The 27,783-nt window shown below is 43.2% G+C and overlaps 1 protein-coding gene and 2 pseudogenes across 3 annotated transcripts; all 3 read right to left on the minus strand.

Annotated features, from left to right (window-relative positions):
- Positions 1 to 675: 675 nt before the first annotated feature.
- On the minus strand, positions 676 to 27,783 carry TMPRSS12 (transmembrane serine protease 12; the record flags this gene model as incomplete). The annotated part of the gene is made up of 4 exons (XM_084877511.1): positions 676 to 927; positions 4,771 to 4,913; positions 19,625 to 19,893; positions 27,551 to 27,783. 4 exons carry the CDS (start codon positions 27,781 to 27,783, stop codon positions 676 to 678), a joined length of 897 nt encoding a protein of 298 aa, XP_084733637.1.
- On the minus strand, positions 16,148 to 16,982 carry LOC311618650 (nibrin-like; annotated as a pseudogene). Its single transcript has one exon. The product of its transcript is annotated as a nibrin-like (transcript).
- LOC311618651 (nibrin-like) lies at positions 16,982 to 19,181 on the minus strand (annotated as a pseudogene). Its single transcript has 2 exons — positions 19,154 to 19,181; positions 16,982 to 17,802 (listed from the first exon to the last, which is right to left on the minus strand). The product of its transcript is annotated as a nibrin-like (transcript).

Raw genomic sequence — 27,783 nt, forward strand, 5'->3', positions numbered from 1 at the left:
CTGCACTCACCAGCCATGAGCCCGGCTTCTGACTGAGTGGTGCTTCTCCTGTGAGAGCACACTAACCACCACTCCTGCATTGTCTGCCCCCTGGTGGTCAGTGCGCATCATAGCAACTGGTTGTTTTACCATTTGGCCAATTTGCATATTATATAGGTATGTTCATCCACATGGTACCACACTGTTGTGATTGCTGGAGCTTTATAGCAAATCTTGAAATCAGATAATTTAAGTACTCTGACTTTTTCTTTTCAAAACTGGTCTGACTGTTCTAGGTACATTGCATTTTTATACAAAATTTATAAAAGTTTAAATTATGTAGGTATATAAAATATGACTATTTCATTTTAATTATAAATTCTTTATTATTTGGTGTGTACATACATAAGATATATATTCAAACTGGATATTTAAAATACAAACTCTAGGGAAGTATTCCAATTGAAAAATTATGATTATAAAGTAAAGCAATCAAGATACATCGAGGATGCATGTGATTCAGTGCCAAATTTACAACCAATCGCATATCTACAATGTCACAGTCTTTTTATTCCCTCAAAAGTTTCCACATAAGAACTCAGAAGTGGGCAGTAACTTGCCCAAAGAATAAATTATTTTCATTATGTAGAACACGGAAAGGGACATTATGAAAAACACGGCTTCTTCAGAGTATTTTCATGGAGTTGCTAGTAAGACAACAGAGCCTAAGGCGACAAGGACCTGTCCGAGTAGACTGTTTATATTAAATATGCCTTTGTTCCTTGTCTGGTTGAGGTGATGTGTCAGCCACGTTTTGTAGAAGAATGGCGCACAATAGACACCAGGAAAATGTTTTCGGCCACAGCCATATCCGTAACTGGTAATTCCCATTACAAAAAACTGTTTATGTTCTGGGATGTAGCACATTAATGGTCCACCACTATCACCCTATTAAGAAAGTCCCAAAAGAGTGTAAGTTACTTCTAGTAGTCCTTATATAGTAAAGCTGGAGCAAATTAACCACATTAAACATACATTTATATAAATATACCTTTTCAATATACCTCTAAGATCAATGGATTTTTAGTTTTATATTCCCAACTCAAACAGGAATTCAGTTACATCCAGTCTGGCCTGGTATTTAGAGGAACCACACAGCTGGTGGATGAACTTACCATCTGTATAGTTTTGAACCAGAATACTATAAAGCAAATTGTTTGGAATTTTTTGTACAATTACTCAGGAGAAATATAATTCAGGATATGTGCAAAATATTATAGACACTACTAGAATACTTCTATTGCTTGTGAAAGATATATCTTTAAGATATATGAAAGAGTCTTTTAGGTGTGTGTGGTTTGCTAGAGAAATGAACTGAATCTTGCAAGAAATGGCATCTTTCTAAGTACTGACATTGGATGGTACATGATATTAGGAATACATGGCTAATCCCCTCTGTAGTATCACAATAACAATCTCTCTCAGGGTCATACAAGACTGTCCATAAACAGCTGAAACACCATTATTAAGGATGTTAATCACTCAAAGCAACAAGGACACTGAGCTAACTGTTACAGTGCCTAAAAGTTAAAGACTGTTTCTAAAATATTTTAAAATTCTCTATATGTGGTAGGCATTAAATAATAATTTTTTTACCATGAAAATGTTTTGCTTATGAATGCAATTAAATTAGATTGCATTCTGTATTATTTTACTCAGCAAAGTTTTAAAGATATTATATATATCATGGAGAGGAAAGAGAGGGCTAGAGAAAGAGAAACATTGAGGACAGAGAAACATTGATCGCCCGCCTCCTCTTGGGGCCAGGCATGTACCCTGACCAGGAATCCAATTGGTCACCTCTTGGTTCATGGTCGACGCTCAACCACTGAGCAACACCAGCCAGGCTAAAGGCAAGGTTTTTAAGGAAAAGGACACAGGATGGATAAGCCCTGGATTTCTAGAAATAAGAATGAGTAGGAGCCGAAGCCGGTTTGGCTCAGTGGTAGAGCGTCAGTCTGCGGACTGAAAGGTCCCAGGTTCGATTCCAGTCAAGGGCATATACCTTGGGTGCAGGCACATCCCTGGTAAGGGGTGTGCAAGAGGCAGCTGGTCGATGTTTCTCTCCCATCGACGTTTCTAGCTCTCTATATCTCTCCCTTTCTCTCTGTTAAAAATCAATAAAATATATATTTTTTAAAAGAATGAGTAGGAAAAGATCAGAGCATGGGTTATTGCTTAGGGATGAAGTGTTTATGGATTTAGAAGTAGTGAAGAAAAGAGGAATACAGAAAGTCAAAACAAAAAATAGATAAGTTGGACTTCATAAAAAATAAAACTTTTGTGCTACAAATGGTAACATCAGGGAAGTGAAAAGACAGTCCAAAGAATGGTAGGAAATTATATCCATGATATATAAAGAATTTTTATGACTCAATAATAAAAAAGTAAATAACTCAATTTAAAAATGGGTGAAGGATCTGAGTAGACATTTCTCCCAAGAAAATATACAAATGGCTAATAAACACATGCAGTGATGCTCAATATTATTAGTCACTAGGGCAATTCAAATTAAAACCGAAATGAGATACCACTTCACACAAGGATGGTGGTAATAAAAAGGACAGACAAGCCCTAGCCAGTGTTGCTCAGTGGATAGAGCCTTGGCCTGAAAACTGAAGGTGTTGCAGGCTTGATCCCCGGCCCTGGGGCCCAGGTTGGGCGTGTGCGTCAGGCAACCAATTGATGTCTCTCTCACGTGGATGTGTCTCTCTTTCTGTCTCTCCCTCCCCTCCACTCTCTCTAAAAATCAATGGAAAAATATCCTTGGATGAGAATTTAAACAAAATAAAACAACAACAAAACACACACACACACACACACACACACACACACACACACAAAACAGACAAGCAATAAGTGCTGACAAAGATATGGAGAAACTGAAACCCTTATATTTTACTGGTAAGAATACAAAATGGTGCAGCCACTGTGGAATACAGTTTGGCAATTCTTCAAAATGTTAAATATTCACTCAGGAATTCCACCCACAGGTGAAATTTGCAAGAGAAATTAAAACATACCAACACATAAAAACATATACAGAAACATTTATAGCAATATTACTCAGAATAGCCAAAAAGTGGAAATAGCTCAAATGTCCTTCAGCTAATGAATGGATAAATAAATGTGGCCCAGCCCAGCTGGCATGGCTTAGCAGTTGAACATCAACCTATGAACCAGGAAGTCATGATTTGATTCCTGGTCAGGGCACATGCCCAGGCTGCAGGCTCAATCCCCAGGGTGGGGTGTGCAGGACGTAGCCAATCAATAATTCTCATTATTGATGTTTCTATCCCTTTCCCGTCTTCTCTGAAATCAATAAAAATGTAAAATAAAATATGGTCTATTCATACAATAGCACATTATTTGGCAATAAAATAAATAGAGTATTAATATATGTCACAATGTGGTTGAACCTTGAAAACATGCTTAAGTGAATGGAGTCAATCAAAAAAGACCACATATTGAATGATACATTCAGATGAAATTTGCAGAATAGGCAAATCTTTAAAGATTAGTAGTTGCCTCAGGCTGGGGGCGGGTGGGAGGAGAATGAAGAGTGACTCATAATGAGTGGAGGTTTCTCTCTGGGGTGACAAATGTGTGCTAAAATTAGGTGATGGTGATGGTTACACTACTCTGTGAATAAATATACTGAAAACCCATTGAGCTGTACACTCTAAATGGGTGAATTGTGTATATGTAAATTGTACCTTAATAAAGGTGGTAAAGGGAAAGAAAGGAAGAAAAGTTCAGTGCAGATCAGGAAAGGATTTGGGTTGAGAAAAAAAGAACTTTTTAAAAATAAAACAAATTTTAAGAAAATTTTAAAAATATGTATTTGTATTGATTTCAGAGAGGAAAGGAGAGGAAAAGAGAAATAGAAACATCCATGATGAGAATCATTAATTGGTTGCCTCCTGCACACCCACGCTGGGGATTGAGCCCGTAACCCAGGCATGTGCTCTGACTGGGAATCAAGCTGTGAATTCCTGGTTCATAAGTTGATTGGTGGTAATAAAAAGACAGACAAGCCCTAGCCAGTGTTGCTCAGTAGATAGAGCCTTGGCCTGAAAACACCAGTTAGGCTAAAAGATTTTTTGAGAGGAATGGAGAGAGAAAAACACTGATGGGCTGCATCCTGCACACCCCCGACCAGGACCCAAAACCATGTGCTCTGATGACCCCACCAGACTGAGCCACACTGCCCAGGGCAAACATTGATAATTAAGACATCACCAGCCTTGGCTGGGTAGCTCGGCTGGTTAGAGCATTGTCCCAATGCCAAGGTTGTGGGTTCAATTCCAGGTCATGGCACATACAAGAATCAACCAATGAATGCATAAATAAGGAGAACAAGTCATTGTTTCTCTCTATGTGTGTGTGTATCTCTGAATCTTCCTTCCTCACTCTAAATTTTTTTTTTTAAAAAAAGGCTTTACCAGAAAGTGATCAAAGGCCTTGTTCAAGTTCCCTCTAGCTTTAGAAAATATTTTTCTTTTTCTTTTTAAAATATATTTTATTGACTTTTTACAGAGAGGGATAGAGTTAGAAACATCGATGAGAGAGAAACATCCATCAGCTGCTTCCTTGCACACCCCCTACTGGGGATGTGCCCTTGACAGGAATCAAACCCGGGACCTTTCAGTCCACATGCCAATGCTCTATCCACTGAGCCAAACCGGTTTCAGCAAGAAAATATTTCTAAGGAAAATTATTGGGTCTTACCCTGCAAGTATCAAAAATTCCATCTTCATCACCTGCACAAAATGAAGTTATAGGAATTATATTTCCATAACCCTTATCAGAATTACAAATTTTTGGAGAAATATAACGCACTTGTGCTTCCTGTAACATTCTTGTAGCATTACCTATTAACAAACAAACAAACAAAAAAAGCACCAATAAGTGATTTTGGAGAGCAGGCATTTTAACAGTGATATAAAATTTTAATGCTGAATAGGTTTTCTTTCCAAAGTGACTGATTCAACAATTATGCAAAATTGTATCAATATATGTATTATGTATGAATGTATGTACGTATGCATGCCTAGGAAGACTGTGGAAGAACATTCCCCAGCATGTCAATGACCTTTATCTCTAGATAGTAGGCATTTCAGGTTATCTCTGCCGTCTTTGCTCTTGTGTTCTCCTGAAGGTCTCACAATAGGATCTATCGATTTTACAAAACGAAGCGACTGCCAAGGACTAAAGACAGAAAGCCTGAGGCCAATCTTTCTTCTGTTGTAAGTTGTGAATACTTTTATTTAATTTTACAACGATGCCAAGTCTCGGAGGATGGTGCACAGGAAAATAAAATAGATTTTAACTTATGTGCTCCCCTAACTTCTCTGCTCATTTCAAACATAAAGGGATTCTGTGCTATTATACATAAGAAAACAGGAAAATACAGGGCAGCACACCAGGAGCGTAAAGGACAGATTTATCCTTAGGAGAGCTGCTGTCCCAGCAGCACCGAATCCCACCAGCCCGTCTCAGAATCGCTGAGTGTTCTGTGCGCCCTGTGAATCCAGCTTTCCTGGTGACAGACTCTGTCCCCTTGACTGCAGGCGGGCAACTGTTCCATTCACAGAACTCCATTCTGCTGGTGACACTGATTGGTCCAGACGTCACTGTGTTTAGTGTAAGTGTAACTAATTGGAATCCTTAGCCAGTCTTTCTTTCTTTTCTTTTTTTTTTTTTTTAAACCTGGGCTGCCAGAAAAGAACGGTTCACCCTAGTCACATAACTGTTTCGCTATAAATCTAAAGCTGATTCTCTAGCTCCAGCCTTTGAGGACAGGCAGCCCGAGGAACTAGAGAGAGAAAAGGAACAGGAGGCAGAAATAAAATACATCCCAAATCATTTAGATTCCTGGATTGAATTCTAGGAAGCCTAGAGGCTAGCCACATTTCTGCCACTTACTTTAAAATAATTTCCAGTAACACTGGCGGCATATAAAAGAATACATGTAACATGTAAGTGATAACAGGTAATGATAAAATGAACGCCTGGGAACCCACCACCCAATTTATGAACCCGGTGCAGTGATATTAAAAAACAAGCCAACAGAGATTTCAAAGAGGGAGCCCAGAGACAGATGTCTGGACTCTGTCCTATCCCATGGTCACCTAGAGTTTCCTTGCACAAACACAGCACTGACTCACTACAGCTTTAGAACAGTTTTCTCCCACGGGATTGTGTTGGCTGTTCGTGGTTCCTTTAGAATGGGCTTTTTAATGGTCTCAAAAAGCATTAGGGTTTATCATTCGCTGGGTAAGGTTTTTCTTCTTCTTCTTCCAGTTTTGCAGATAGAATTAACATCTTTATGATACTCAGTCTTCCTATGCAAGTCTAAAGAATCTCATTCCATTCACTTAGGTGTTTTTAACATCTTTTTCAAATGGTTTAGGATTTTTTCCCCCCCATAAAAGGCCGGCAATCTATTGTTAGATTTGTGTTTAGCTACCTAATTTTATCTGTTTTTCAGCTATCTTTCTGTTATAGATTTATAGTTTAATTTTATCACTTATAGTTTAATTTGAACCACTGATCCACTTCTATATTTGCCTCTTCTGGACATTTTCTCATAAAAATGGAATTATATATTATGTGGGCCTTTGTGTATAGCTTATTTTACTTAGTATAATGTTTTAGCATGTATCAGGACTTCATTTATTTTTATGGCTGGATAATATTGTCTGAATACACCATTTGTTTATTCACCCATTGATGGACATTTACATTTTTCATTTTTAAAATAAATTTCTTGATTAAGGTCTCGCATGTTTGTCCTCATCCACCCCATTCCCATCCAAACCCCTTCCCATGCATGCCCCCACCCCCCTGTTGTCCGTGACCATTGGTTAGGCTCATATGGATGCACACAAGTCCTTTGGTTGATCTCTTCCCCTTAACCCCACCCTCCCCTACCTTCCCTCTGAGGTCCAACAGTCTGATCGATGCTTCCTTGTCTCTGGGTCTGTTCTTGTTCATCAGTCTATGTTGTTCATCATTCCCCTAGATGAGTGAGCTCATGTAATACTAGAAATACACTTATATGAACCGAAAATGGGACAAGCAATAATGGTTATGCTGAGAGGCAAATGAATCAGTCTGTAATGAGTTTCTTTCTGGGCCAGCAGTTCTTTTGAGTCCCAATTTTAATGTCAAACAGTTCCTTATGTGTACATGTCAGCAATGATATTTCAGTTCTGGATGGTAGGCAAATGGTGGTAATGCAGGTCCGACCCTCTCTGGTTTGGTCCTGGGCAACCTGCAGTGGCGCACAGCTGCTGACTGCTATTGTGGCAATGTGTTGTCAGCGTCTTCCATCTCTGGACTGCTTCTCTTCTGTCTTCATGGCTGGAGCAGTCCTGTCAATTCCTCTCAGTTGCAGGAATCCACGTGGCCTCAGAATTGTTTCTGCTGCCAAGCGGCACACCTTTGGAGGGGAGGGCTCAGGTCCAAGGGTTTGCAGAGGGGGCGGCAGGTTTTCTTCCGGAGTGGCTGTAGTGTCCTGGTTTGCTTCTGAGATCGGACTGGGTGGTGGCAAGGCTAGGATTCAAGTCTCAAGCAGTTCTGATCTTCAAGATGGCATGGTCTCTGTGCCGCTGGTGTCCTCCCCTGAGTGTTTGAAATGACCGTGGGGTTTTGCCATCTAAGACCACCCGGATTGGTAGCCTTCTGGAAGAACTGCAGGGTCTAACTGTCCCTATTTCACTCACACACACACCCACACGGGTCCACTCACACCTCTATCACTCCCTCACTCATTCACACTCTCTCCCTCCCTACCTTCCTGCTGGTCGCCATCTTCCTCCTTGCCCATTTTTCATTTTCTTGTTACTATGAATAATGTTATTATGAATAGCTGAGTATGGGTTTTTGTGTGAACATGTTTTCATTTCTCTCGAATATATTCCTACACATGAAATTCCTGAGTTGTATGGTAATTATGTGTTTAAATTTTTGAGGAACTGCCCAACTGTATTCCAATGCAGCTGTATCATTTTATATTCCCACTAGCAATGTATGTGGGTTCTAATTTTTCATATCCTTGTCAACACTTGCTACTGCCTAAATTAAAAAAATTAAAAATTTATTTCAGCCAAAACCAGTTTAGCTCAGTAGATAGAGCATCAGCCTGCGAACTGAAAGGTCCCGGGTTCGATTCTGGTCAAGGGCTTGTACCTTGGTTGCGGGCACATCCCCAGTAGGGGGTGTGCAAGAGGCAGCTGATCGATGATTCTCTCTCACCAATGTTTCTAACTCTCTATCCATCTCTCTTCCTCTCTGTAAAAAATCAATAAAATATTTTTTAAAAGTTGATTTCAGAGAGAAAGAGAGAGAAAGACAGAAACATCAATAATGAGAATCATTGGTTGGCTGCCTCCTGCACACCTCCTACTGGGGAATGGAGCCTGCAACCCTGGCATGTGCCCTGATGGAGAATCAAGCCAGGTGACCTCCTGGTTCATAGGTCGATGCTCAACCACTGAGCCATGCTGATCCGGTGCAACATAAATATACATTAAGTGAATTATATTAAGTGAATGATGTTATAAATATCCAGATGGTCCTTGGCAGAAAAAAAAGTTTCCCCACCCATCTATTAAAGTCTATTTTTGTCTGATATATACACTGAGTGGCCAGATTATTATGATCTCTGAACTCATAATAATCTGGCCACTCAGTGTATATCCTATATAATAAAAGGCTAATATGCAAATTGTTCCCTCGACTAGAAGTTCGACCAGCAGGCAGGCCAGCCAACTGCCCATGTCCCCTCCCCCTGGCCCAGACCCAACTCATGCATGAATTCATGCACTGGGCCTCTAATACACACACACACACACACACACTGAATGGCCAGATTATGCATTCAGAGATCATAATAATTTGGCCACTCAGTGTATATTGCTTGTTCCCATTTGCAGAAATATCTTTTTCCTTTACTTTCTGTGTCTTTTGATCTGAGTGGGTCTGTTGTAGGCAGCATATGAATGGGTCTTGTTTTCTTATTTACTCAACCAACTTATGTCCTTTTAGTGGAACATGTAATCCATTTATATTGATTGTTAGGTATGTAGTTATTGCCATTTTATAATTAATATATTTTTACCTTTTCTCCTTCTTCAAGTCACTATAATATTTTTTGTAATATTCATTTGGTAGTGGTGAACTTTAGCTTTTTATTGTCTGGGAAGCTCTTTATCTCTCCTGTGATTCTATCAATAAATGATAGCCTTAATTCTCCTTAGATTCTAAAGGATTATTTGCTGGGTAATCTTGTTTTAGGTACTTGATTTTCATCACTTTGAATATTTCGTGCCAGTCCCTTCTTGACTGCAAAGTTTCTGTTGAGATATCATTTGACTGGCTAATAGGAACTCCCTTGTAGAAAACTGCTTTTCTCATGCAGCTTTTAAGATTTTCTGTTTGTCATTAACCTTTGGAATCTTAATTATGGTGTGGGTCTCTTTGGATTCATCTTGTTTTAGGCTGTGCATGCCCTGGTGTTATATGTTTATTTTCTTAACCAGATTAGGAAAGTTTTCAGTCATTATTTCTTCAAATAGATTTGCAATGCCTTGCTCTATCCTCTCCTTGTGATATCCTTATGATATAAATGTTGTTACAATTGTTTTCCTGGGGGTCTCTTAAACTATTCTCATTTTTCTTTTTTTGCTGTTCTGATTGGGAGTTTCTGCTAACTTGTCTTGCATGCCCTGGTGTTATATGTTTATTTTCTTAACCAGATTAGGAAAGTTTTCAGTCATTATTTCTTCAAATAGATTTGCAATGCCTTGCTCTATCCTCTCCTTGTGATATCCTTATGATATAAATGTTGTTACAATTGTTTTCCTGGGGGTCTCTTAAACTATTCTCATTTTTCTTTTTTTGCTGTCTGATTGGGAGTTTCTGCTAACTTGTCTGCTAATTGTCTTCCAAATTGCTGATTCAAATTTCTGTTTCATCTAATTTTCTGTTGATCCTCATTAGTGAATTTTTCATTTTATTTATTATATTCTTCATTTCTGATTTTTAAAACATGATTTCCATCTCTGTGTAAATTCTCACTGAGTTCATCTAGTCTTCTTTTAAGCTCATTGAACATTCTTATATCCAGTGTTTTGAATTTCATAGTGTTTTGACTCATTTCATTTCACTTTTTTTAAAAATATATTTTTATTGATTTTAGGGAGAGACAGAGAGAGAGATAAAAACATCAATGATGAGAGGGAATCATTGATCGAATGCCTCTTGCATCCCCCTACTGGGGATTGAGCTCATAACCCAGGCATGTACCCTGACTGGGAATTGAACCATGACTTCCTGGTTCATAGGTCAATGGTGAACCACTGAGCATACCTGCCACACTAATTTCATTCTTCTTCTTTTTTTTAAATATATTTTTATTGATTTTAGAGAGGAAGTGAAAGGGATAGAAACATCAGTGATGTGAGAGAATTATTGATTGGCTGCCTCCTGCATGCCACCTGCTGGGGATGGACCCTGCAACCAAGGCACTTGCCCTTGACCAGAATCAAACCCAGGACTCATCAGTCTGCAGGCTGGCACTCTAACCACTGAGCCAAATTAGTTAGGGCTCATTTCATTCTTTTTCTAGTTTTTACTGTTCTTTCATTGGGACATGTTTGTCTCCTCATTTTGGCTGTCTCCTTGTGTTTGTTTCTATGTATTAGGTAGATCTGCTGTCTCCTGGTCTTTTTTTTTTATTACAATATTATTCTTTTTTAAAAATATATATTTTATTGATTTTTTTTTTACAGAGAGGAAGAGAGAGGGATAGAGTTAGAAACATTGATGAGAGAGAAACATCGATCAGCTGCCTCTTGCACACCCCCTACTGGGGATGTGCCCGCAACCAAGGTACATCCCCTTGACCAGAATCAAACCTGGGACCTTTCAGTCTGCAGGCCGACACTCTTATCTACTGAGCCAAACTGATTTCTTGGCTGATGGCCTTATGTAGCAGGTGGGACCCGGATGGCACAGCCCCTCTGGTCTTCTGAGCTAATTGCTACCGGTAGTCAATCCCCTGTGTGCATTGTGTGTGCCCTCCTGTTGTACATGAGCCTTGATTGCTGTTGGCCATAACTACAACAGAGTTGTTGGGTGAGAGCTGACCTCACAGAGTATGATTTGCTGTGCTGGGGGTCTTGCGCCTGCTGAATCCGACTTTTGGGTTTGTCATTTGCAGAGCTAATTGGGTGGTGTATGGTGTGATGGAAGCCAGTCACTGGGGGTGTGTGTGTTGGTTCTGGGGGCTCTTGAGAGGGGCTCTAATGCAGGTTCAGTTCAGCCTCTGACTGTCCATCCTGAGGCCACCTGGTAGGAACTACAAAGTGATTTATGGTTGGTAGTTTCCTGTGCTGGGCCTGGAGGCTCCTGGGAGAAGTTACTCTGTGAACCAAGACAGGCTGCCAGGCAGGGGCCACTTTGCAAGAGCTTACTGAAACCAGCTACTTCTTATTTGAGGTGAGTATATCTATCAGATTTGGGCGAAGTCCTCGGCCCAAGCCAAGGCTGGCTGCTTGTGAGGAACAGCTACTGGAAGAGGTTCAGGCCTGTGCCTGTTTGATAGGTTCTCTGAACACCAGCAGGAGGGCCAAACAAGGTTAGCTATTTTATGGAGACTCAGATTTGGCACCTTGACTGTGCTAGCAAGTTGTGTGTGTGGAGGGCCCAACAAAGGGTCAATAGGTCCTGCCAGTACTTCTGTCTAGGCCAGAGCTTCTCCTCCAGCCCTTGCCTTGAAGCCAGACAATTCAGCTTCTCCCCGTATATCCCTGATGCTTATGAAGATGCTGCCCCAACCCTAGCTGGTTTTGCTCAGTGGATAGAGCACCATCCTGTGAACTAAAGGGTCCCAGGTTTGATTCTGGTCAAGGGCACATGTCCAGGTTGCAGGCTTGATCCCCAACAGGGGGCATGCAGGAGGCAGCTGATCAATGAGTCTCTCCCATCATTGATATTTCTCTTTCTCGCTCCCTCTTCCTTCCTCTCTGAAATCAATAAAAATATACCCACTGAAACTGGTTTGGCTCAGTGGATAGAGCGTCAGCCTGTGGACTGAAAGGTCCCGGGTTCGATTCTGGTCAAGGGCATGTACCTTGGTTGTGGGCACGTCCCCAGTAGGGGATGTGCAAGAGGCAGCTGATCGATGATTCTCTGTCATCGATGTTTCTAACTCTCTATCCCTCTCTCTCTCTCTGTAAAAATTCAATAAAATATATTTTAAGAATATAAAAATATACCCTATATAATAAAAATGTAGCGGGCAAATTTCCCCCTCAACCAGAGTTCTTCCAAGAGTTCGACCAGGGGGCCAGCCAGCTGGGGGAGGGAGGGAGGCCCCGGTGCTGGCAGGTGGCCAGGGGAAGGGAGGGATCACCCGGTTGGCAGCAGACAACCACTAGGAACCCTATCGATGCACAAATTTTGTGCACTGGATAGCTAGTATATGTATAAAGATGCTGCCCCGCACTGGTGCTCAGAGTGAATCTGACAACTAGTAAGTCCTTGTGTTGGCCCTTTAAGAGAAACACCAGGAACTCACAGTCTCATCTGGACAGAATTCCTGTTGATTTTCACAGGCAAAATTGTGAGGATTCCTAAGCACTGGTGTCTGGGCTAGGAAGCTGGGTACGGGCCTGGGATCCTGCCCCCTCCTCAGGGGGGAACTCTGTAGGCTATATATCCCTCCTGATTCTTTGACTGTAAATATTTTGTAATTATACTGCTTAACAGTGGAATAAATTAATATTTATGGTTAGCATATGTACAAAAATTATGAAGGTGGTGGTTTAGATGAAACTTGCAGGGCTTTTTAAAGTATCCCCTCCCCTTTTTTTCTTTCAGAGTATAGTAGTCCTTAAGGATAAATCAATTTTTGGTGGTTTCTTCAAGGAAGTCTTTTGCTTCATTTATTTTGGTTGTTAAGTATGGAGACCCACCTTAATCTGGGTGGTTCAAAATCATGCTTCTCCTGTGAGCTGTTTTAATCTTGGCCTTGCCAGCAGATGAGTTTATACCCCAAAATAAGACTAGCTTCTCACCTACGCATTTTCTGTTCAAATCCTCCTTCACAGTAGGATGAAAGGTTAGGGGCTGAAATCTTTGCAGTGTCTGTGATTACTTGCTTAAGACGTTTCCAGATCTGAGATACACGGGAACCTGCAGGTCCAAAAGCTGAAACGCCTTGTCCTAAGCTATCACGCTTCTTGCCAGTCCCTGGTCAATTTCCGGGTCTGGCCATTTAGTTGAGGGCAGCGAGTACTCAGTATAGCGCAGGTCCTTGCCCACAGGGGGCAGCACCACCAAGGGCAGCCATGGCAATGCGGTGAGAGGTGCTAGGCGCATCGGCACTTTCTACATGACAGACGCAGGGGCAAACTATCCCTCCTGATTCTTTACCATGGGTGTACGATCTGCTCATTCTGTTTCTCTGCCCCTTCTACCAGTCTTGACATGGTTTCTTCTTTATATCCTTGTTAAAGAAGTTATATTCAGGTAGTCTTAAGGTGGTTCTCAAGGGTGGAGGTCCTATAATTTAGTTGTAATTTTGATGTGATTGTGAGAGAAGGCGAGCACAGTGTTAACCTCTCCGTCATCTTGACCAGAAGTTCCTTCCAGCTCTCTTTTGACTGATGTTGCTATGGTGTAGCTTTTCCTATCTTGCTTTGAGCGTACCTCTATCAGATTGGAAGTGCACTGTGTATACCGTGTATGAACCATTTGCTGGCGCATGAGTCTGACTCAGTTTTAGAATATAGTCCTAGAGCTCTAGCTTTAGCAGTCTCCACACACACACAGCAATCTGGCAAGAGGCTCTTCTTTGGCATGTTGATTTTGCACCTCCATTTCCTGCCTCAAGGCCCCTTTTAATTCTATATATATATTTTTTTTAATAAATCTTTATTGTTCATATTACAACAAATGTTCCTTTATTCCCCCCCTCCATTGCTCTCCTCCACCAGGTTCCCACCCTCTGCCCTTTCCCCACCCCTCATTGTCCTCAACCATAGGTGCACAGTTTATGTTCAGTCTCTTCCCACATCCCCCTCCCTTTTCCCCAAGAATCGTCAGTTCACTTCCATACCTCTGATTCTATTATATTCACCAGTTACTATTGTTCATCAGATTTTTTTTTAATTTCCTTGGTTTTTAGATTCATTGTTGATAGTTACGTATTTGTTGTTCATAATTTTTTATCTTTATTTACTTTCTCTTCTGAAAGAGCCCCCTTCAGCAATTCATATAATTATGGTTTGGTGGTGATGAACTCCTTTAGCTTTTTTTTATTAGTGAAGCTCTTTATCTGGCCTTCCATTCTGAGTGATAACTTTGCTGGGTAGATTATCTTTGGCTGTAGGTTCTTACTATTCATCACCTTGAATATTTCTTGCCATTCCCATCTGGCCTGCATGGTTTCTGTTGAGAAATCAGCTGACAATTGTATAGGTGCTCCTTTATAGGTAACTACCTGCTTTGCTCTTGCTGCTTTTAATATTCTCTGTCTTTTGCTCTTGGAATTTTAATTATGATTTGTCTTGGTGTGGTCCTCTTTGGATTCCTTTTGTTTGGAGTTCTGTGCGCTTCCTGGACTTGTAAGTCTAATTCTTTCACCAGGTGGGGGAAGTTTTCTGTCACTATTTCTTTCAGTATGTTTTCGATATCTTGCTCTCTCTCATCTTCTGGGACCCCCATAATTCTGATGTTGGTTCGCTTGAAGTTGTCCCAGAGGTTTCTTACATTATTTTCAATTTTCTGGATTCTCTTGTCTTCTTGCTTCTGCGGAGGAGTGTCTTCTGGCTCTTTATGTTCCAAATCTTTGACTTGATTCTTGCGATCTTCCATTCTGTTTTTAGGACTCTGTATAATATTTTTTATTTCAGACAATGTATTCTTTATTTCTTGTTTATCCCTTATCATTTCTCGTTGATTCCTTATTAATTCTAGTTGATCCCTTTTCATATCCTCATAGGTCTTATCGACCTTTTCTAGGAAATTCTTGAAAAACCTTATAAGCGTAGATTTGAACTCTATATCCAGTAGCTTTTTGTCCTCCATTTCTTTCGTTTGTGATCTATTTTGTTGTCCCGGCATTTTCACAGCTTCCCTGATGGGGTGGGGTTTCAGGGTGGAGCCTACAGCCTTGGCTTCCGTCAGCCCCTCCCTATGCAGTTCCTGAGTCTCAGTAACCCCCAGGGTCCTTCAGTACTCGCTGCAAGCACCTCTGAGAGAAAGGTGCCCTTGATTTTCGCCTGCTACCAAACAGTCTAGGCTCTCCCCCAATGAGCCCGGAATTGGGGTTCAGTTCAGTTGGAAGTGGGATTGGAGGTGGCGTTCAGAGCAGTACGGAGCTTTTGTCTCCTTCCCGCCAGGGCAATCCCATGGCACAGCCAACTGTCCCTTCTTTGCGCGCAATGTGTGCGCCTCCAGGACCTCCTTTCACCGCTCCCCCGGGGTTCCGCCTTACAGCCCAGCTCCCTATGGATGAGCCTGGGTCCCCGGGGTTTGGCCCAGAACTGGGTTTCAGAGCAGTCGGAACTGGGGCCCAGCACAGTCGGAGCCTTTGTTTCCTTCCCACCAGGGAAATCTAGCAGCGGAGTCAACAGTCTGTCCTCTGCACACAATGTGCACGCCTCCAGGGGCTCTGCCTTTCACCACTCCCCTGGGATTCTGCCTCACAGCCCCGGCTCCCTCTGTTTGAGCGCCTGGGTCCCCAGGGCCTGGCCTAGAACTGGAGTTCAGTGCAGTCGGAACTGGGGTTCAGCACAGTCAGGAGCTTTTATCTCCTTCCCTCTAGGGAACGCCAGCCAGGCACTCAGCTGCCCCTCCTCTCCGGCTCCATCCTCTCAATGCGTGCTGCGTGTTTCCATACCTTGGGCTTTTACAGCTCCTCCGCTCTTCCTTCTGGTTTACTCCTTGCTTCTCGTTGTAGAATTTCCAGTCAGTCGACTTTCCTGTAGTTCTAGGTAATGTCCATTTTATATTTTAGTTGTATTTTATTGAAATTGTTGTGTGTGGCTGTGGCTAGGTGTTTACCTGTGCAGCCATCTAATTCTATATTCTTTCAATCATGATGAGCTATTAAATCTGATCCAATGTTCTGTGGGAGTTTTCCTACTCCAGGAAATGTGATCTTTCAGCATTTCTTGAAATTTTTTAGTCAACCATACTCATCCTTTTCATTAGGTGCATTTCTGGAGGCAGAGTTCCTCATCATCAGTGATCTAAATTTACTCAGCAACGCCTTATCTAAAGAATCACACATCCTGAAGCCTGTCATTGTTAGATGATTTTTTAGTTGACCTAGTAATTCTTTCTTGAGATCACATTTCTTCCTAATTTCATTTTCTCGAGATATTTTGTTACTTTCTGGTATTATTTCATCATTAAAAGAGCCCTTTGTTTCTAGATCTAATTTTGGCCCTTTTGTAATATTGACATCTTTCTCTTGTTTTTGAACTTTCACTTCAATTTCTAGCTCTGGTTTTGTGTACTTGAATAACTGTTCCAAGACTTCATTTTCTATGACTAAATTGTCAATTTTCCTTTTTTCTGATCTTTGTTTTTCTGTAGAGAGAGATTGATTGGAAGAATTTTTCATAGTGGGTTTTTAATCTATAAATGTTATCTGATTCCCCCTACTTCAGATCCCCCAGTCTTATTTTGAGATAGATGCTTTTTTTTTTTTTCTCTCACATTAAGGGTGTAGCAAATTCTAGATGAGAATGAGACATTTTCATTCTTGCTGATTTAGATGAAGAAATTTCTTCACCCCTTTCCCTTTTCTCAGTGGATAGTTGGAAGTAGTTTCTGATGGAGTTGATCAGCGGCTGCAGGGAAGCCCAATTTCTCCCCCTATTTACACCTAGGAGCGTCGTTGGTGAAAGCTGTATTATCATCAGAGCTTATTTGGAGGTCCCATTAGAGTAGATGTTTCTTGTGAAGATAGTCTGAATTTTTGTTCCATTCTGAAGATTTTTATTTTTGACCTTTCACTCAAATAAACACATCTGTTTGCTCTGACTCTGTGTTGGGTGCATGTTATGTTCACTGGGGCACTTGGCATGAGCTCTTTGACTGACAAGCCTTGGAAAAGGCTCGGTGCTGGAGTCATCATCCTAAATCCCACACTGGGCTGGCCCTGAGGATCACAGTAATTCTCTGTAGTCATGAAAATAACTGCCAATCCAATTTCTGCTTCAGGAATAGGCCTAAGACCTTGCCTTTGCATGGATTGAATAAATCAACTTTTTCTGAGAGTCAGAAATTAAGGAATTTGTTATTTTTACATCAACAACAAAATGTTCAGGAGCTGAAAACAAACTATCATCTTCTTCTTTTTCTTCTGTTATCAACCTAGCATCTCCTCCTCCCAAAAAACTGCTGAACTTATGCTGCTTGGCATTCAGAAATACAAATGTTTTCCCTTTGAAGATGTTTTCTTTCCTGTTGTCCTAAAAGAACAATAATTTTACTTCTAATAGCTGGTTCATCATCAAAGGTGGGTAAATCTTTCAATTTGTGGATGCTATTTTTTAGACATAAGTACTTTTAAAAATCCAGTAAATTATGCTGGCCTTACAATAGGACATCCACAAATGTGTGCGTGTATTGTTTTAATGACCACTTTAACTGATATCATAACAAGGTGTGTGCATTCATACCGTAGTCCTCCGGGTTGCAGTATGGCTTGATTTAAAGCAGTTTTCCCAGAGACTTCTAAACAAGCAGAGTATGCAACCAAAGACTCAGACTCCACTCTCAATTTACTTCCAAACACTCCAAAGTAACTCCATCCTCTCTTCAAAGTCTGGGAAAGGCCATTCTACATTCTTCTTCATTAACAAAGGTACCATACTAATAATTATCTTTATTGTAAATATAAATATTTTCATCTGTTTGACTAAGGTTGGTTACAGAAGAGTTGGCAATGAACACAGCATGATTTGAACTGATAAATCATTTTCTTTCTTTCTTTTTTTAATCCTCTCCCATTTTTCTCCATTTTCAGAGAGAGTGGACTGGCTGCTTCCCCCATGCGCCCCACCCATGGGCAGGGAGCCAACCACAACCCAGGAATGCTTGTGCCCTTGACCGGGAATCTAACCTGTGACCCTTGTGTGCACTGGCCCATTCTCTAACCACTGAGAACCAACAGCCAGGGCCGACTGATCATTTTCAATGAGAATGCCAATTTTCCCTTCCTACACTGTACTACACACCCGTCAAAAGTCTGTATGGTTCTTGGCTGGGCCACGGGGGTTGGAGGAAGTGGGGGGTAGGGGGAGCAGCTTCCACATGGGTCAGGTCCTCAGTGTCAGGGCAACCATCGGCTGCACAATTACAGCTAACAGATGTGTGCGCTGCAGTGCCTTGGGACTGTGGGCACCCAGACATATGAGCTCCCCATATTAACCTCTTTAAACCTCAGTTTATTCATACAAGTTACAGCATTTCTCATAGTCTTGTTAGGGATGTTAAATGAGAAATTCATTAAAATGCTTGCCCTGCATAAGTGGCAGTTGCTCCTATAATTATTCTCATTGTATAATTGCCAATGGCCATTAAGCTAGTACAGGGCAGGACTGATATTCAGACAGGTTTGTGATTCTAAAGCCAATGCCTTTCCCCTATACCATCTTGTTTTCCTTCTCTTCCTTAGAAAGAATTAACAGAGGAAAAAATAATAATTCACATATCTTTCATACATTTACCTCCAGTCTATCCTATCTAATCCACAAATATTAAAATGGCTAGGTTCTATGAGGAATCTAAGAAAAGGCTCAGTACTTGATCTCACATATGGCTAACTAGACTTTCATGACCTCAAGAGCAGTGTGTACTTAATGTAGTACTTAAATATTCAGGCTTTAGAATAAAAAAGACCTGAATTTGAGTCTCAGCTTCTCAACCTCTAAGATCCACAATTCCTGATCTGTTGAAAGGGAATAACATTAACTCCCTGATAGGAATTTTTGGAGGATAAGATAAAAATAATGTATTTAGAGCAGGGCCCGAACATGGCTGATGCTTCCAAATGGCAGCTGTTGTTATTACCAAAGTGAGATACCGTTTTTTACATTTAAAGCTTTTCCCATTAGTGCAGCCAACAAACAATTAGTGCCCCTTTGTGTAATAAAAAAATTCACAATCAGCTTGTTTGATACTAAACAGAGCATTAAATTTAAAAGGACACCGAGTTGATTCCTTACAGCCAGAAGCTTATTAAAGACAAGCCATTCTGTCACGTAGCTGGCTCTATCACCTCTGCGTCTCAACAAGGACAGAAACACTGATTGCCATTCTCTCTGAGAATGTCCAGGGGTTAGGGTATCTTTGCATGTTAACCAAAGAAAGTCTTTATTTCTGCTTTGGAAGATAATTTTTTTCTCTCCCACAAGGAAGAAAAAAAAAATACAGACAAATCAGACAGATATTTTCTTTTCACTGATTTGTAAAGACTCATAATACAGAGAGAAGGGTTCACCCTCTCCAATAACCAGAAAAAAAACTGTATCGATAAAATTCAGACTATAATTACCTCCTTCTGATGTTCTTCCCCAGCCACCTATGAAGCACTTCGTCTTTTCATCCAGCCTTTGGAAAACATCAAAAGGTAGACAAATAGGCTGAATATAGTTACTATACTTCACTGCTTTTTTTAATCGAAAAAGTGCAATATCATTTACATAAGTTTCCAAACTGAAGTTTGGATGGATGATGATTGCTTTAACCTTTATAATCTTGGTGGGTGGACGTCTCCCATTTATATTATTAGTTCCAAGCACAGCTCGCCACATTACAGGATCCCTGAAAGAAAGTAAATGTTCTTGTTATAAACACATTTATTTGAGTAACTATTCTTAATCTTCCACTAGTTTTTTTTTTTTTATCTCGTTAATAACAATTTTTTTTTATCCTTTTATGTGACATAAAGTCACATCTAATAAAAACCTAAATATCAAGATGTAGAAAAAGAGAAAAAGATCTGTGGAACAGGAAGTCCAAAAACAGATTTTAGAGAAATTTTTTTAAATATATTTTTTTATTGATTTCAGAGAGGAAGGGAGAGCAAGAGAGAGATAGAAACATCAACAATAATGCCAAAACCAGTTTGGCTCAGTGGATAGAGCATCGGCCTGCGGACTGATCGATGTTTCTCTCTCATCGATGTTTGACTGTCTATCCCTCTCCCTTCCTCTCTGTGGAAAATCAATAAAATATATAGAAGAAACGAAACATCAATGATAAGAGGGAATCATTGATTGGCTGCCTTCTGCACCCCTCCCCCGCCATGGGGGATCAAGCCTGCCACCCAGGCATGTGCTCCTGACTGGAATCGGAGCCGGGACCCTTCAGTCCATTGGCCAACATTCTCTCCACTGAGCCGAATCAGCTCGGACTCAGAGAATTTATCTATATGACTGAGGCAGCAGCACTTCTTACCAGTGGACGGAGCATGAATTAGTAAATGATATTGGAGAAACTAGTTTGAAAAGTGAATTAAATCTCTGAAAAACACGAAACAATAAAATAAACTCAAAATGGCCGAAACCGGTTCGGCTCAGTGGTAGAGCGTCGGTCTGCGGACTGAAAGGTCCCGGGTTCGATTCCGGTCAAGGGCATGTACATTGGTTGCCCCAGTAGGGGCGTGCAAGAGGCAGCCGATCGATGATTCTCTCTCATCCATGTTTCTAACTCTCTATCCCTCTCTCTTCCTCTCTGTAAAAAATCAATAAAATATATATTTTTTAAAATAAAAAAATAAACTCAAAATGAATTAAATTAATTTAGACACAAATATTTTAAATAAAACTTCCTATCTTTTAGAGATACATGAAGTGGTATGTCTGAGATTTGCTCCAAAATAACTGGAGGGGGAGTTGATGAGGGTAAAGATGAAACTAACAAACAAAAAAGATGAAACAAGCCAAAACCGGTTTGGCTCAGTGGATAGAGCGTTGGCCTGCGGACTGAAAGGTCCCAGGTTCAATTCTGGTCAAGGGCATGTACCTTGGTTATGGGCACATCCCCAGTAGGGGGTGTGCAAGAAGCAGCTGATCGATGATTCTCTCTCATTGATGTTTCTAACTATCTCTTCCTCTCTGTAAGAAATCAATAAAATATATTTTAAAAATATATTTTAAAAAAAGATGAAACAAGATCCTGCAAGAATTAGTAACAAAGCTGGGTTATTAGTATCTGGAAATTCACTAAACTATTCCCTCTACTTGTGTAAATTCTTAAAATTTTAGAATGAAACATTTGGATATTAGCGTGAGAATTATAAAAATTAAATCAGTATTGACATGAAGAACTTTATAAAGCATGGCATTAAATATCAAAACAATAAAAACCACACCAAAAAGCAAGCAAGACCCCAGACCAAACCAAAAGATGTTCTGTAGGACAAAAGTCAACAATTAAAACCCAAGCAATTGATGAACCAAGAGACAGATATAGAGATGGTAAAGCAACAGGCAGACTGTCAAATTACAGTGGGGAGGGGAGGAAGATCTGGGGGAGATAATAGATCAACCGAAGGACTTGTGTACATGCATATAAGTACAACCAATGGACATAAAACTCTGGGGAGAGAGGGAATGTATGGGAGGGAGGGTGGGGGGCAAAAAAAAAATCAATAAAATATATTAAAATATATATATATTAAAAAAAAATAAAAAAATAAAACCCAAGCAATGCTGAGACCGGTTTGGCTCAATGGATAGAGCGTCGGCTTGGGGACTGAAGGGTTCCAGGTTTGATTCCGGTCAAGGGCATGTATCTTGGTTGCGGGCATATCCCCGGTAGGGGGTGTGCAAGAGGCAGCTGATCGATGACTCTCTCTCATCGATGTTTCTGACTCTCTATCTCTCTCCCTTCCTCTCTGTACAAAATCAATAAAATATATTAAAAAAACAAAACAAAAAACAAACAAACAAGCATTTTATAGTTGTTATACCTGTCACTGGATTGGGATTTACTTTTTACATGGTTGTTTAAAATGCTGAAATTCCTTTTCACTGTTCAAGTTGGAAGAGTTTACGTATGAGTGTGTGTGTATGCGCACACATCCTATATAATAAAAGGCTGATATGCAAATTGTTTGAACAGTGAGACAATTGGTCACTATGACACACTGACCAGCAGGGGGCAGACACTCAGTGCAGGAGCTTCCCGTTGGTGGGCAATGCGGTGCCAGAAGCTGGGCTCGTGGCTGGTGAGCGCAGCGGCGGCGGTGGGAGCCTCTCCCACCTCCGTGGCGGCGGTGGAGATGTCTGACTGATGGCGTAGGCTCTTTACCATGTCAAAGGAACCGATCAGTAAAGGCACGTTATAGAATTCAGGAGGCATTAAGAGCTTTTCCAAGAATTTCCAAGCCATACGAGCAGGTTTGAAAGCTATAGAAAAGCAGTCTTTGAAGACAGCATGTAGAAACAGTTGTACAACACCCACACCTGAAAGAGCAGAATTGACTTCTAACTCTAAAACTTTTTCTCCATCTCTTTCTGTACCCTTGGTTTACACCGCTGCATCTTTCTAGGTTAATAATCTCTTTTCCTCAAAGGCCAATTGATAGAACTAAATCCTTATTTTAAAAATATAGTGTACACATTTAAAACCTACCCAATCAGGCCAGTTCCCTCAATTGAATTTTGAAGTTATTAGTTCCTTTTAAAGACTTTTCATGCCCTAGCTAGTTTGGCTCCGTGTCTAGAGGGTCTGACCGAAGGGTCCTGGGTTCGATTCTGGTCAAGGACACGTACCTTGGTTGCAGACTCCTCCCCGATCTGGGTCCTGGTTGAGGCTCATATGGAAGGCAACCATATCGATGTTTCTCTGTCTTTCCCTCTCATCCACTCTCCCTAAGAGTCAATGGAAAAATATCCTCAGGTGAGGATTAACACACACACACACACACACACACAAATAAAAGACTTCATTCTTCTCTAAGACAGCTGGTTCTCCTAAAAATTAAAGACTACCCTGGCTGGTTTGGTTCAGTGGATGGAGCGTCAGCCTGTGGACTGAAAGGTCCCAGGTTTGATTCCAGTTCAAGGCACATGCCCGGGTTTCGGGCTCGACCCCCAGTAGGAAGCATGCAGGAGGCAGCCAACCAATGATTCTCTATCATCGTTGATGTTTCTCTCCCTCTCCCTTCTTCTCTGAAATCAATAAAAAAATAAAAATTAAAAATTAAAAATCTAAAAAAATTAAAAGACGAGCCTGGCTGTTGTGGCCCAGTTGGCTGAGTGCTATCCCATGCACCAAGAGGTACCTGGTTCGATCCCAGTCAGGGCACATGCTTGGGTTGCAGGCTCAACCCCCAGTTGGAGCATGCAGGAGGCAGCTGATTGATGTTTCTCTCACATTGACATTTCTATTTCTCCCTCTCCCTCTCCCTCTCCCTTTCCCTCTCTCCCTCTCTGTCTCTCTGCCTCTCTCTCTCTCCCCCACCCCCGCCCCTTCTTCTCTCTCTAAAGTCAATTTTTTAAAAAACATATATTTTTTAAAATTAAAGACTAAGGGAAACTGTATGGCAGGTACCACGGTTTTCCAAAGGATTTATCTTAGATCTTTATATACTAGTATATATTCTAATCCTCACCCAAGGATATGTTTTTACTGATTTTAGAGAGAGCAAGGGGGAAAGTGGGAGAGAAAGAAACATCAATGTGTGAGAGAACCATCAATTGGTTGCCTCCTGTATGTGCCCCAACTGGGGATTGAACCTGAAACCTAGGTATGTGCCAAGATTGGTAATGGAACCCAAAATCTTTTGGTGTAGGACAACGCTCCAACCAACTGAGCTACCTGACCAGGGCTAGAGGCCCAGTGCATGAAATTCACAGGTGCCGTCCTTAGGCCTGGCCGGCAATTGAAGCGCAAGCATCTGGTGTGGAAGGGCAGGTCCCAGGTGAACTCTGGGCCCTGGGCAGCACCTGGGCCCCTGCGTGCCCCCTCCGCCTGAGTCCCCACGCGGAGGTGCGGTGAGCGCAGCTAACACTGTGGCCAGGATGCAGCCTGGCCTCTGGGCCTCCAGCGGCACCGCATGGAAGCTGGGCGGGCCGTGCGCTCTCCCCCAGCCTGCCTCGCAGGCCGCCTCCTGCGTGAACCCACATGGAGCCCAACCAGCCCCAGCTTCTCCGGAAGAGGCTGTGCGGGTGCGGGGCAGGCTCTCTGCGGGCGCCCAGCACCTGAGCACAGGCGTGAGGGCTTCCGCGGTGCCAGCCCTGGCATCTGGGGAAGGGGAGCAGCGGGAGTGAGAGCGGACACCCTGCATTCTCACCGCACTTCTTCCCCGTCACCCTGCCCCCCAGGTAGCTGGCGAGAGGTTTCAGCCCCCTGCCTGGGTGCCACGGGGGGTTGGTTGCTGCCACACACACACACACACACACACCCAGTTCCCTGTCCCAGCCCAGGGCCCAGCCTGGATTGGGAGATCAGGGCCTGCTGGCAGCTGGTCACCGTTTGCAGGCCAATCTGTGGAGTGATTGGGCCCCCGCTCGCACCCACCTTGGTTTGGCGCTGCCCCCTCACCTGCTCCACCATCCCGCCATGGTCCCACTCTCACCAGGGCCCATCAGGGCCAGCAGCACCTCCAGCTGCCCATTGCCAGCACTACATCACTGATGCCACCATGTTCCTTGCCACCCCCTGGTGGTCAGTGCATATCAGGGGTCTTCAAACTTTTTAAAGTGGGGCCAGATCACAGTCCCTCAGAGAGCTGGAGGGCCGGACTATATGAACTACTAATCCCTACTGTAACACCTTGGCTGCGCTCACTGCCCAAAAAACCTGGCGGGCAGGATCAGACTCCCCTGGGGGCTGCATGTGGCCCGCGGGCCGTAGTTTGAAGACCCCTGGTGCATATCAAAACAAGTGGTCGAGGCTGCCAGGCTGGGAGCGGCCAGGCCCGGAGCAACCGGGTCGGGTGCGGCCAGGCCAGGAGCAGCGGCTGCCAGGCTGGGAGCGGCCAGGCCCGGAGCAGCAGCTGCCAGGCTGGGAGCGGCCAGGCCCGGAGCAGCCGGGTCTGGTGCGGCCAGGCCAGGAGCAGCGGCTGCCAGGCTGGGAGCGGCCAGGCCCGGAGCAACCGGGTCGGGTGTGGCCAGGCCAGAAGCAGTGGCTGCCAGGCTGGGAGCGGCCAGGCCCGGAGCAGCAGCTGCCAGGCTGGGAGCGGCCAGGCCCGGAGCAGCCGGGTCTGGTGCGGCCAGGCCCGGAGCAGTGGCTGCCAGGCTGGGAGCGGCCAGGCCTGGAGAAGCGGCTGCCAGGCTGGGAGCGGCCAGGCCCGGAGCAACCGGGTCGGGTGCGGCCAGGCCAGGAGCAGCGGCTGCCAGGCTTGGAGCGGCCAGGCCCGGAGCAGCCGGGTCTGGTGCGGCCAGGCCTGGAGCAGCGGCTGACAGGCTGGGAGCGTCCAGGCCCGGAGCGGCCGGGACCGGAGCAACCGGGCCCAGAGCAGCCGGGTCGGGTGCGGCCAGGCCTGTAGCAACAACAGCCAAGTCTAGAGCAACTAGGTCGGGAGCGGCAGTGACCAGACCCGGAGCAGCTGGTTGTGGAACGAACCAGAGCAACAGAGGCCAGGCCCGGAGCAGCCAGGCCCGAAACAGCTCGCTCCTCGCCTATCCCTGCCCACGGCTGCCTCTCAGACATGGCTGGAAACTTTTGCGGGAACTTGAGGGTCTGCTGAATCAAGTGATGAAGGCTTAGATCTGGATGTGTTGAGTTACTATAGCGCTGGGGTGTTGATCTGTGAGTGCCTTGGGTGGGGCCTGGATGAGGCTGGTTGACCTATTTGGAAATGTCTTTTGTGTGAAATGTATCATTGGGCATGTGGAGGTATTATTGATATGAGAAAATGCTAAGTAACTGATTTACTATCTGAAAAGGGATTTACTATCGGGGAAAGGGAGGGAGGAAGAGACTGAACATAAACTGTGCACCTATGGATGAGGACAATGGGGGATGGGGAGGGGGCAGAGGGTGGGGTGGGAACCTGGTGGAGGGGGGAAGAAATGAGGAACCTTTGTAATAATATGAACAATAAAGATTGATTTAAAAAAAACAAAAAAAACAACAAAACAAGTGGTCGAACTCCCGGCTGAACAATTTGTGTATTAGGCTTTTATTATATAGGACTAGAGGCCCAGTGCACAAAAATCATGCATGGGTGGGGTCCCTAGGCCTAGCCAGCAATCAGGGCCGGCCAGGGCCAGGCTGATCAGGGCCAGGCTGGAGAGGAGGTGACTGCTGCTAGGCTGGGCGTGGAAGGAACAGACGCTAGACACCGCCATCATTGGCGCTCTGCCACTGCATGGTTCCTTCCCCTGCAACTGCACCACCACTGTGGCGGGCGGGCAGTGGGACAACTGGGGCCTGCTGGCCAGGGGGAGGGATGGGGCATAGGAGGTTGGCCACTAGCCCTGAGAAGGGAACTGGACTTCAGCCCCCTGAAAGGGGTCGCATCTACTGCCTCCCAGCCTTGGGTGGGGCACCAATTGGGTGATTGAGGACTGCCGACTGGAGGGGAGGGACTGCGGGAGGTTGGCTGTGGGAATGCACTGACCACTAGGGGGCAGCTCCTGAACTGAGCGTCATAGCAACCAGTTGGTTGGTCGCTTAGGCTTTTACATATATACTAGAGACCCCATGTACGGCATTCGTGCAAGGGACTCAGCCCTCGCAGCCACAGCGGCTTGCCTTGGCCCTCGCAGCCTTGGCTTCATCCAGAAGGACACTGGGAAGGTCATTCAGCTGTCTGGTCTAATTAGCATTTTACCCTTTTATTATTATTATAGATAGATGGTTCTATTCTCACTGCGGTAAATCCTATTTCTCCAAGATTGACATAATCCATAGATTCAATAAACATTTACTGAAGTAGGCCAAGTTCTATATTAGTACCAGGAATACACTAGTAAAATAAAACATGTAGTCCTTGCCTTCAAATTACTCCTGATCTAAAGGTGAGAAAGACAAATACATGATTGCAATATAATAACTTTAAAAGCTAAAAAAAAGTTTCATTATTTAAAGCAAGGTCCAACCAACTCCAACCCACAAGCCAAATCTGGCCTGTCTCCTATTTTCACACAGCTAATAAGCAAAGAATTTTTGCACTTGTAAATGGTTGGCAAAAAAGGAATATTCTGTTCAAATTTCAGTGTTCATAGATATCTACTGGATCACAGCATACCCATTCAATTATGTATTGCCTACGACCACTTTGGTTCTACAGTTACATAGTTGTGACGGACACCATATGGTCTGCAAAGCCTAAAATATTTACCAAAAAATGTCTTTACAGAAAATGTTTGTTGACCTCTGACTTACAGGATTCACTTCAAAAGATATAAGGCATAATAGGCCCCTGCAAACATACAGCTTAACATGATTGAAGTCAAAAGTCCCTCCACCACTTTAAAATATTCCTAAGAGAATAAAATAGGAGTGTGTCATGAATACATACCTCGTGTCCCTAGTGCAGTGGGCAGCCGTGAGGACCCAGCTGTGTCTCACTAAGCTTCCCCCACATATATGAACCATATACTTTCCGGACCGGATCTGCAGGCTGACGATCCAGGGCCACGCGCCAACCTGGGCGTCTGTGCCCCCCACAATCCGGGACCCTGTCAGCACGCTCACAAGCGGGGCTGTTCCACAATCTAAAAACAAAAGCGACACATTACTTAGACTGAACAT

This window comes from Pipistrellus hanaki, assembly GCF_964339955.1.
Source record: "Pipistrellus hanaki genome assembly, chromosome: 3".
Lineage (NCBI taxonomy): Eukaryota > Metazoa > Chordata > Mammalia > Chiroptera > Vespertilionidae > Pipistrellus > Pipistrellus hanaki.